We start from the raw sequence: 12,796 nt of genomic DNA on the forward strand, positions 1-12,796 counted from the left end.
CACTTCCTCAGAAGGAGAAGTCACCATTTGAGATTTCTGCAGATGGAGTTCTCAGGTATCAAAGCAGGTACAGGTGTCCTGGATGTTGCAGGATTACGCCGCCAGATTCTAGAAGAAGTTTATTACTCCCATTATTTTGTTCATCCAGGAGCGACAATGATGTATCATGATCTTAAGTCAATGTATTGGTAGGACGGAATGATGAAGGATATAGCAGAGTTTGTAGCTCAATGTCCAAATTGTCAACAAGTGAAAGTTGATCATAAAAGGACAGGAGGATCGTTACAAGCTATGGAAATTTCAACTTGGAAATGAGAAGTGATCAACATGGATTTTATTGTAGGCTTGCCTCGTTCGTTGTGTAAGCATGACTCCATATGGGTAATTGTGGACAGGCTTACGAAGTCAGCTCATTTTCTACCAGTCAAAACTACATACTCAGCAGAAGATTATGCAAAGCTATATCTTCAAGAGATAGTGCGACTTCATGGTGTCCTAGTATCCGTTATCATAGATAGAGGGGCATAATTAACAGCTATTTTCTGGAAGTCCTTTCAAGAAGGTTTGGGAACTCAAGTGAGACTCAACACAGCATTCCATCCACAGACTGATGGAAAAGCTGAACGTACTATTCAGACCCTGGAAGATATGTTGCGAGCATGTGTATTAGATTTCAGAGGTAATTAGGATAAAAATTTGCCACTCATTGAATTTGCATATAACAGCAATTATCATTCCAAAGATCCAGATGGCCCCGTATAAGGCTCTATACGGGAGAAAGTACAGATCGCCAATTGGATGGTTTGAAGTAGGAGAGGCACAACTAATAGGCCCAGAACTGATACAACAAGCAGTAGAAAAGATCAAGCTTATTCGAGATTGGTTGTTGACAGCCCAGAGCCGTCAGAAATCTTATGAAGACCATCATCGATGAAACTTGGAATTCCAAGTTAACGATTGGGTATTCTTGAAAGTGTCGCCGATGAAAGGTGTAATGAGATTCAGCAAGAAGGGAAAGCTTATTCCTCGATATATTGGGCCTTACAAGATTGTGCGCAAGGTAGGACAAGTGGCTTATGAATTAGATCTACCTTCGGATTTGGAGCCAGTCCATCCGGTTATTCATATGTCGATGCTTGGTAAGTGTGTTGGAGACCCTTCTAGAATCGTGCCTGTAGATGATGTCCAAGTTACTGAGAGATTGTCTTATAAAGAAGTACCCATTGCCATTTTAGATAGGCAAGTGCGGAAGCTCAGGACGAAAGATGTTGCTTCAGTTAAGGTCTTATGGAGAAAAAATAACAGAGAGGAGATGACTTGAAAAGCAGAAGAGGATATAAAGTCTAGGTATCCGCATTTATTTCCACCCCCAGAAGAGGTTCAAGACGAGACGTCATTGTCCTTAGGTACGTAATGCTTTCTTTTGATGCTTTCTTAGTCGTGTGTGGCCATGCTTCCCTGTGAGATGATATATTTTGGGTTGCTGTGATAGGATGGTAGTATCATATTACAGGGAAAACTCTGGCAAAATTTTTGTAGAATCCCCGAGAGCCTAACATTCGAGGACGAATATTCCTAAGGGGGGGAGAATGTTACATCTCGGAAATTTTGAGTTGTTGCGCTGTGAATTGACTAATGTGAGCTTAAGGTAAACATGAAGTCGTTATGAAGTTAAGGAGAGTATTTGATATCATTAAAGTGCGTCCTACAAGATTTTGAAGTCACATGAATCGGTGGAACTAAGTTCGTTGAAGGAAGTGAAATATAAGTTGTGTTTGGGAAGGTTTTTGCAATAATTGAGTCAATATTCATTTAGTAATGTTTTTAGGAAGATCTATAGGGCTCCTTACATGTTTAATGAAGTGTTATACAACTGCCAAGAAGGTTCCACGAGGATTGGAAGTCAAACGAATCAATGAGAGCAAGTTCGAAAAAAATGGGTTATACGACCACTTATATGGTCCGTGTAACTTTATACGGTCCGTATAATGGTCCGTATAACATTCCATAGAAGGTTCAATCCCTGCTGGGATTATACGACCACTTATACGGACCGTATAAGTGTCCGTATAATCGGGTTGGGTCATTTTTTAAAGATTTTTCCCTTTTTATATATAGATGAACCTTGTTCTAATTTTTCATTTCCCACATTTTCCCCAAGTCTTGAAGGCTCTAGGACATTCCCCCTATCATAATAACACAAACCCAAGAGAAATCAAAGATTAAATAGCAAGAATCAAGTGTGGAGAGACTCTCTAGGGTTTGTAAAGTTCAAGATTTCCTTTGGTGTAGAAGTTCGAGTTTCATTCAAGTGAAGTTCACTAATCCAAAGTTCATCCTTGCACAATAAAAGGTTAGTTTTATATCTATTTCATGTTATTAAGAGTATTTGGTTGGTGAATAACTTGGATAAGGGAAGAAAGTAGAAGATGAAGCTCACATATGGATTTAATGATATTTTTGAGTAGTAAATTAATTTCAGTCATGATTCTTAGTATGCTATGGGTATAATCTTGTTGTGGGTGGTACTAATGATGTTGAGGAAGTATTGTATGTAAGTGAATATTGTGTTGTATTATAGCTATGGTTATGAATGACCTTTAAAAGGAGTTTTGAGGATTGGACAATGCTTAATTCGAAAGAAGCCTCTTGATTATGATATTATGGATGTTGCTTTTGATGTTAGGGAGTTATTTATTATATTGAGAAATGTTGATGAAACAAAGGAAATGCTGCCCAAATTCCGTTAGCTCTTAGTTACTTTAGTTTAAACTTAATCATGCTTTTAAAGACCTAACCTTAGTACGAATTCTCTTGAATGTAGAGTCGCGAGCTTGAGAGGAGAACATTTAGTCATTAAGGAGACGTAAAGGTATGTTAAGGCTAGTCCCTTTCTTTCAAAGGCATGATTTCTATGTTATAATTCTATCCATATTTTCCATAACCTTCCTACTTCGAAAAGTTAGAAGTTCATGATTCTTAAAGCTTCTTATGATGTTAAAGATGAGATGTTTCCTATGATGAACACGAGGATGATGATTTTAAAGCTAGAAGTTCCAAAGCTTATGGTTGCAAAGTTATTATGAGATTGTTGAGCTTATTCTATGATGTTTCTTGATTTCACTCATTGTTATGATCTCACCTTATGTTACTTGTTCTTTCGAGGTGAGATGTATTGATGATGATTGTTCCATAATATAAATCGGAGGTCACTGACCTTACATCACGCCGGTAGAATTGCAGCATTTAATTGGGCTCTCATGCATGCTTATTTTTTTTATGTATGATTACACCGGGCCTTGTTGGCCGGGCAGACACCACTACGCTGGGCGTAGTGGGTGGCTGATGGATAATGATAATAACACCGTGCCTAGTTGGCCAGGCAGTTACCACTAGTGGGCAGCATGAGATGGTTACCCCAGACGCGGGCTAATGATGATAAGCAGTATATATATGTTTATGATGTTTTAAAAGTAAAAGTTAGCATGCATAATATTCGCCTTCAGAGGCAATCAGTTACAGGTTACCTCTTTATCTCATATTTCTTTGTGATGTTATTATTCATGCCTTACATACTCGGTAAACTGTTCGTACTGACGTCCTTTTGCTTGTGGATGTTACGTTCATGCCCGCAGGTAGACAGGGAGACGGTTTAGATTCGTAGGAATTTATTCAGTAGATTTACAAGAGCACTCCACTATTCCGGAGTTGCAGTTCATTGGTATATTCTTTTGTGTTCGTATTTGGGGCATGGCGGGTTCCTATCCTGTCCTTATGATTTTCAGTACTCCAGCTAGAGGCTCGTGGACATATGTGGACAGTTGATGTTTCGTGACCCTATTAGTGTATATTCTATATATCATTTTGTAGCCTTGCCGGCTTGTTCATATATATGTTTGAGGTGGAATCGAAGAATACTTTGTAGCGAGCTTTATTTTTGATAACGGCATTTGTTCAGGATGAGTTATTTGATGATTAGAGAAGTGGTCCACCGAGATAGATTGGAAGAAGTATGACAAGTGGTGCTTGGTAAGCTAGCTCCGGGTATCCGTCATGGCCCTCCGGTTGGGTCATGACAATCACTATTATACTTCAATCCTGTTTATCAAGATCTGTTTCCAGGATCTTCGCATTCGTCCCTTATCACATATTGCCATAGCCTATCCTTCCTGCTTACTTACTTTTAAAATTTATCCGAATGGCTCTTCGCCTCTATCGCCGCCTTAACCCTTTTCTCAGAAACTTTACTTGACCCTTACTAGCAACATACTTCCCTTGCTTACACTTCTCTTCTTCTCATAACATCATAATCTTCTTACTCTTATGTACACATATTCTTCTTTTCCCTAATATTGTTGCATCATGATTATCCAACTTTAACATTCGGAGAAAACAATATCAATCTGCCCTGTAGCACTTGCTACTTTAACTTCAATACCTAGCTCAATCAATACCTTTAGCATATCGTAGGACCAACCATAAGGGAACACATAATATTTAATGTGGCCACACATGAGTTATCGTTTACATCACTTATTAATACGTCACTTACGAAATTTCCCAATGCTATTCAAAATTGTCCTGAATATGTGGCTTTAATACATCTCCCCTCTTTCTGCCTAGCTAGCAAGACTCATACCTCACGATCATTTAAAATTCTAATACTAAGGCTCATATGCTCCTAATTTTCCTCAGGCTATTCTAGTTTCTCATATTTTTCGTATGTCTGAATCTATAGGACTCCTTAGAATATTTTCTAAGTCCTGATTATGAGCCTTTGGCAATATAGACTTAATGAATGATCTCCACTCGAACACCTACTCTCCTTTCCTTTTTATTTGTAAGCCGACATCGCTATTATTTTTCTGTCGTCAAGTGACCTTCACCACATCTGTCTAAAAAATCAAGGTTGGTAAACCTTCTTATAAGGATCACATCCGTCCTTTTTATTGTTGCATGGTCTTTTATCACATATCTTTAAAAAACAATTTGAAGTTCTAATGGGAAATCCAAATAAAACCCTGTAATACAGTTCCCCCAAGGTTGGAAAAGTCCCTTACTTTCCTGGTTGGATAAATACTAGCGTAACCTTTGAAACTTGCAATATCTAGAAACTTTTCATAACCACAAGTCAACACACGCGACTGCTTTTCATTCCTATTCTCGGGGTTCCTAATGGTAGCAAAAATGTGTTAATCTCAATTACCCATATATACTCCAGTTATTGGTTTCTTTAAAATCCCTATTTGTCAACCATTAAATGATATCCCATAATAATCACACATAACATAAGGAGTTTCAATAAGAAGACCCATATACCTGTAACCGGCCGGTCCTGGTCCTGGTCTTGGGAACTGTGAAGTTAAATATCCCTTTCATCATCCTTCCACCTTTTACTCGTCAGACCATCCTCATCTCCCCCATCATATTCCGAAGGATACGAATACTCTAGCAGCTCCTGATTGACTGAAGGCCAAGATAGAGGGCTAGATACCTCCGTCACACTTACACTCGTGGCTGCTCTAACGAAATACTCAATCATAGGAGAAACTGGAGGGAACAAATCTGGTGCAGCCTCAGGAGCCTCTTGCTCCACTGGTGTCTCATACAAACCCTCAGACGGGTTCGTCTCATAGCTATCCTCTGACGGATTCTCCTCCATAGAAGTCACAGGCTCTGGGGGAGTCGTCTCAATCATCTCCTCAGAAGGATTTGACTCAATGGAGTAACTAAGACTCATTCTAATCTGTCCTGGTACCCATGGTCCGGAGCCCACCCTGGTGGCCTTCCTTGCACCCCCACTATCAAAAACCGTCTTATTCATCTATATTAATCTGCATTTATCTAATAGGAAAAGAGAGTCAGGAACTCTCTTTCCTAGACTCTGGCTCTATAGCACAATCTAAGACAGAACGAAAGGTCAATAGTTCCTAAATGACCCGCGGCCTCCTGTTTATAATTGTGGCGTGCTTCACACCCATAAACAAGACTCTACTAGACACGGTTTGTAGACAACGCTAGGACAGAACTGCTCTGATACCACTTCTGTCACGACCCAAGCCGACGAGTCGTGATGGGTGCCCGACCTCTACTGACCAAGCACCCCTAACCTCATACCTGGATCTCACTGAGCAACAGGGTGGCCTATATATAGTTTATAACTGAGCTATACTAACTCTTGTAAGATTAACACAATAGACTCTGCATCAATTAACACAATAGACTCTACATCAAGAACTCACAACCAACATATATATATATACACATACGTATTGAGGATAACAGTGCAAGAAGACTAGGCCGCTACATATGTTGTACAACAAAAATAAGAGCCGACAAGGCTACATAACATCCCAACTACATACAACTGTCTACAGACCTCTATGGAGCATGAGTCCGCAGAAGGCAGTGACAAGGCCTCGTCATACCCATATATACATGTCAAAATAGCATACCAAAAGGGACCGCACTCTCCAACCAAGTGAGCGCACCGACATCGCATGAGTGGAAGACCTATCGAGCCGATCGTCTATCTGGCTACCTGAACCTACGGGCATAAACGCAACATCAACAACCAAAGGACGTCAATACGAACAATGTACTGAGTATGTAAGGCATGAATAACAACATAATATAGACATAAGGAGCATGAGATGAAAGAGATAACCTGTACATCTGATTGCCTCTTAAGGCGAATATCATGCATGCTTAGCCTTTAAAAAGAAACATTTTTCATACATATATAACATAATAGTGTTGCGGAACGTGCAGCCCGATACATATATCATCATTAGCTCGTGTCTGGGACTCCCACATCCGGGGTAATCATCTCAAGCCGCCCACTGCAGTGGTGCGGCCCGGCTATGTAGGCACGGTATAATCACACATCATCATCCATAAGCCGCCCACAGTGGTGGTGCTGCCCGGCCATGTCACGGTATAATCATACATCATCATCCATAAGCCGCCCACCGTAGTAGTGCTACCCGGCCATGTAGGCACGGTATGAAAAAATACATACATATATATAAAGCATGCATGAGAGCCCAATTAAGATCTACAACTCTATCGGAGTGAGATAAGGTCGGTAACCTCCGATTTTTATTATGGAACAATCATCATCACTATATCTTACCTCGAAGGAACAAGTAACATGAGGTTAGATCAACAACAATGAGCAAAATTAATAAAAATCATGAAATAAGCTCAATAATCTCATGAGAACATCAAGAACTATATGCTTTGAAAACTCTAAAAATGGAGTCATCTTTACCATCATTATCATCATAGAAAAACATCTATCTTTAGCATCATAAGAACTTTGAGAATCATGAACTTCTAGCATTTTTGGGAATAAGGATATTATGGAAGTCATGTATGGGTCCATACGAAGAGAATCATGCCTTTCGAAAGAAAGGGATTTAGCCTTAACATACATGGAGCTTACTTCTCGACTTTCCAACATACTTCCTGTCTTGCAATCTACATAAGATCATTGGTAGTCTTGTAATATACATATAAAGCCATTCATACTATTGTTAGGCTAATCGTCATACGCTTGTCTTAAGCCTTCAAATTAAATCCTCTTAGAATTTGCCGAAATTCGGGCAGCATCTCCTCTGTTTATATCCCTAGCCCGAAATCACAATACCAACAAAAAAATAACAATAGGAACACTAATATCAAAAACATCATCATCAATACCAATATACTCAATAAAACATCCCACACGATGTTTACCCAATTTCTCAACCAATCAATCGACTTTACGAAGCTTTATCAACTAAATCTCCATTATACAATTCATAATATCAATAGTAAAGAATATTCTTACCTCAATCAAGGTTTGAAGAGATTGAAATCTTATTTATCTTCGATAGATCCCTTCGTCCCATCAAGATTTGATGTTTAGAACAAGAACTACAAAACCCTATACGCTTCTCGAGCCTCGTATATAGTCCTGTTAGTTTGATCCACTCACCAAATGATCCTTCAATGTTTCTTGGGCTTCTCAAATGGTTTTGGGTAAGGAGGATTGGAGAAATGAGGCCCTAAGACCCAATTTTGGCCTTATATTGAAGTTGAAGGTCGGTTACCACTGACTTAAAATTAACCCTGCCCGATCACGCTGGGAAGTGGTGCAGACGCGCTGGGTTGTCTGACTCCCTTCTGCGCATTCACGCCTAGTGGTGGCGCGTTCACGCTGACTAAATCTCTGGCCTGTCATCCAACTTGTAACGTCCATAACTCTTTACCCCGATGTCGTATCGACGAGCAGTTTGTTGCGTTGGAAACTATACTTCATGAACTTCAACTTAGCAGGTTGATTTTCTTCAAAACTTTTCATATGATAGAAGATATTTTTTCCCCAAGTTGGTTCATACTTTGTTGTTCAAAGTAACGCTCATCTTCTTGCAAAGTCATACTAACTCAATTTCTTCAACTCATTTCCTTAAAGGACCTCCTGGTATTCCTTATGTGCATCCTTTACTCCTAGAATATACTCAATAATGCTCCGCTCCTTATATTCCAAAGTTATTTTACTTAGCCATAGTTCAACATATTTATATTAAAATTTGATAATTGCTTCTCCGGAAGTACGGGGTGTAATAGGTCTGATTCAAATGTCACATTTATGCTTCAAATGATTAGTATGTTGAGGAACTTGAGTAGTGTAATTTTATAAACTACTTTGTGTGACTTACTTGCTTTCATATGTTTCGCCTAAATGCTTAATTGATCTCAAGTACCGTCCACTCTCCCAAAGAAGAATAATGAACAAATATACCCGTACTAAGTCTATCAACCTTTTCAGAATCTGAAGATGAACACCAAGAACGCACCAGAGCTAGAAGCTATGAGAAAGAATGAGGTCTCACTTCGCTGAAAGATTCAGGACCTCAAAAAGAAAATTCGAGCAGTCAAGGCCATGATTAAAGAGGCTGATGAGTTAATGGATTCGGCGAAAAGTCTGCCCATGAAACCAATTGAAACTCAAGGAGAGAATATAATGGAATCGGACCCACATGAACCCACCTGGCCATCAAGGGAAGCCGCCTCCGCTGTGTCATTAAGCCCCAAAAGGGAAGGAACTTCTGCTGCGCCATCATGTCCTAGGGGAGAACCCGAGGAGCGGATAGAGTATGTCCGACTAGCTTCGGCCGAATGGTGGTTTATTGTGCTTAAGGCGTTGGATTGTCCCTATCGTGTCTCGCCTAAGCATGTAACAAGAGAAGAGATTATGATCAAATTTCGAAACAAAGGGATAGTCAATATCAGCCTCGACTTGCCGCCACCGTGTGCTCCGGTCTTCGCGCACAAGAGATGTCCTTATCACCGGGATCAAGCCGGGCACACCATCAATAAATATTTGGCCTTCAATAAAAGGATCATCGAGCTGTTAGATAAAAGTGCATCACCAAGATGTGGGGCCCACAGTCACTTTTTGTCCACGACAACATCTCCCCAACCGAAGGGATTACGCTGAACACTCACATTTGGTGATATGACTTTACGGTATTTAAGGAGTCTTATGCGAGTATCTTCCAGAAGTTGGTCGGCATCGGGAAGATTAGCCCCGTCAGAACCAGAAGGGCTCAAACGGAAGGGGTTGGCCACCGCAAAACGTGTCTGTACCATTCTGGCGCTTTGGGGCATGACATAGAAGAACGTGAGGCATTCAAGTTTGAGGTGGAGAACCTGGTTTACAAAGGCGCCATTTGGTTGGTACTCCTGCCTCAATATTAGAATTTAGGGCCTTTAGGGACGGAAAAGGGTTGAACGGACGAACAACCTATTTTGACCTCAAAAGAAAGGTCACCTTTTGTGTAGTCTTAGGGGATCCAATTTTTTGTACTTAATACGTATTTGTCACCCCCCCCCCCCCCCCCCCCCCCCCAAATTATGTGTAAACGAAACTGTGCCGACACCGAAGTCTCGAGGACGGATACGCAGGAAGCCTCTATCGAGCATGGTCACGGGTAGGCTTTAAGGTAGGGAGTCTTATCTTATGTAAACTGAACAACGAAAGGGCGTGATTTCCCATGGAGGGATACGTAGGAAGTCTATGTAAGACTGGGTCCGTATATATTATAAATATTACATTTCCCTCACTTAACAAATCCCAAGTACCCAAGACCCGGTACAAGAGATCAATTGAGCATTAAAATCCAACATATGATTATTTATGTGCTAAGTTTTTTAACTGCTATCTATGTGTGATATCTTGATTATCTTTCTATTGCCTAGCGAGCTAACTCTGTTTTCCTTTGAGTTATTCTTTTCTTACAGAAAGAGAGGTTGATTCCTCATCCCAACAAGACAAAGGCAAAGCAAAAATGACTGGTACTTCCAAGAACGAAACTACTCCTACTGACATTGCTCTCAGAGAATCGCCTCTGCACGAACTGCCTAAGTCATCTCCTACTGAAGACGATATGAAAATGATGTTTTAGAAAATCGTCTATCTTCAATAGGAAATTGCGCGAAACAAAGGTGCTGATGCTGCCCGAGAGGCCCAGCTGAAGAAAAAAGGCCTCCACCGTTCTTTCCATCTCTGAATTCGCCATTAACTGACCACTTTCTCACCCAGTCCATTGTGACCACCATACCATGTACCCCAATTGACGGGCACATTGGTACCTCGCACCCACCCCACCACCACTTAACACTACCCAAATTCCCGGAACCTCTCACTCTATACCCTCTTACCCAACACCACAAAACACCCATTTCGGCATCACTATAAAACCAAGAATCATCTCGCTACCAACCACCAAAACTACACCTACCCACCGAACTCGTCCTGCTGTTTCCTTCCACACACCCGTCACCCCCGCCACTTTTTCACCCGATCAAGAAGTTGATCAGTATGAGGAGATGGAAAAGGCTTGGAAGTCTGAGCAGGAAAAACAAGAAGAAAGTCTTGAACGAAAGATGATCGCAATGTTGGAACTGTCCATGAAAACCACCTTCATTGGCACGAGCCTGAGCTATGACAACTTGTGCATGCGTCCAAATTTGGATTTGCCCAAAGGCTTTAAGGTGCCACATTTTGAGCTATTTAATGGGATAGGTAATCCGAAAGCATATATATGGGCCTACTGTGACCAATTGGTCGGCGTCCGAAACAACCAAGTGCTCATTATGAAGCTGTTCACCCAAAGTTTGACCGGAGAAGCCTCGGAGTGGTTCACGACGCAAGACAGATGCCGTTGGATCACATGGGAAGACATGGCTGCGGCCTTTATGGAAAAATTCCTCTTTAACATGGAAACGACACTGGAAGGGTACTATTTAGAAAAGGTCAAACAGAAATCCACTGAAAACTTCCGCGAGTACGCAAGTAGGTGGAGAATAGAAGCTGCTCGGATACAACAGCCAACGGGCGAGAAAGAATTAGTGTTGGTCTTCATCCGTTCGCAAGAAATAGACTTCTATGACAGAATGCTTTCAATTTCCAGAAGACCGTTGTCTGAACTGGTCAAAATGGGAGAGGCCGTAGAAGATGGTCTCAAAACAGGCCGAATCATAAGTATGATCGAAAAGTCCATTGGGTCAAGCTCAACCGAGTTTATAAAGAAGCAAAAGGGTGGCAATCATATCCCACACTCCTAGCCCAAAACCCAAAAGAAGGGAAGAATTCCCGATGGAAGCATATGCTTCACCTCCCCCAAATACTTATATACCCACTCCTTACAATACTGTGCCCGTATATTACCCGTAGCCGACTTTCCAATCACCACCCCTAAATTACCAAACCCCATAAAATACCTTCCAGTCACCTCCCCCGAATTACTAAGCTCCATAGCCAAATTATCAAAGTCCCCCACCCGCTTACCATCCTTCACAAAATAACCAATCCAATACCTACCAAAATTAGCCACCACCAAATACCTATAATATGCCACGTCCGAACTTTGAAAAGAAGCCTGCCCGTGCGTTCACTCAATTAATTGAATCACGGACTGATTTGCTCAAAAGATTGAGCGCAGCAGAGATGATCCAAACGCTTCCCCCAAAGGTCATCGACCCAAAGAACTGGTTTTACCAAGCTGACCGGACATATGCTTACCATTCTAATGGCATACGACATAGTACTGAAGATTGCATCAATCTCAAGTATAAGATACAAGACATAATTGACCGGAAGGAGATCGTGCTCTAACCCACTCCTCCAAGTGTAAACACCAATCCCCTGCCAACCCATGGCAACAACATGATTCATATGATAGAAAGAGAAAAGGACTGGGTCGCAGGCAGGCCCCCAATCCGAGAGTGTTTGAAAGAGCTTGAGCACACAGTGGAGTCACTTTCTCTACAAGAACACCCATGATTCGAGGTACAAATCCTGCGTCAGACGTTGCGCATGTGGCCCAAGTAAACCCTACACCGCCTTGAAAAGAATTTATGGTCCAAGTCGCGGAAGCCCACAGAATCACGAGATCGGGAAGGTACTATACTCCCGAAGATCTAATCCAAGGAGCACCCCCAAGGAAAGAAGAAAAGGGCAATTACTGAGGGTGAGGCTGAAGATTTCTGGCACGAGATGCAGCGCAAAGAATACTCCATTGTGGAGCACCTGAAGAAAACACCGGCCCAAATCTCAGTGTTAGCACTTTTACAAAGTTCATCCCAGCACCGCTTGGCTCTGATGAAAGTATTGGAGAAAGCCCATGTTCCAGGCGGACGAGTAGTGAAAATCTTGCCGAAATGGTCGCCCACATTGTGGAAGAACACCAAATTACCTTCACGAAAAAAGAGTTGCCCAAGGAAGGCACGAATCACAACAAAGCAC

The 12,796-nt window shown here is 41.4% G+C and overlaps 1 protein-coding gene across 1 annotated transcript; it reads left to right on the forward strand.

The window, feature by feature from the left end:
- The first annotated feature begins 10,878 nt into the window (after positions 1 to 10,878).
- Positions 10,879 to 11,616, forward strand: LOC132054260 (uncharacterized). Its single transcript, XM_059446303.1, has one exon. The coding sequence runs from the start codon at positions 10,879 to 10,881 to the stop codon at positions 11,614 to 11,616; it is 738 nt and encodes a 245-aa protein (XP_059302286.1).
- Positions 11,617 to 12,796: the final 1,180 nt, after the last annotated feature.

This window comes from Lycium ferocissimum, chromosome 4 (genome assembly GCF_029784015.1).
Source record: "Lycium ferocissimum isolate CSIRO_LF1 chromosome 4, AGI_CSIRO_Lferr_CH_V1, whole genome shotgun sequence".
Lineage (NCBI taxonomy): Eukaryota > Viridiplantae > Streptophyta > Magnoliopsida > Solanales > Solanaceae > Lycium > Lycium ferocissimum.

Bases quoted from the DNA above. Each gene is read 5' to 3' on its own strand.
- LOC132054260 (XM_059446303.1), top strand. From the start codon at position 10,879: ATGGAAAAGGCTTGGAAGTCTGAGCAGGAAAAACAAGAAGAAAGTCTT.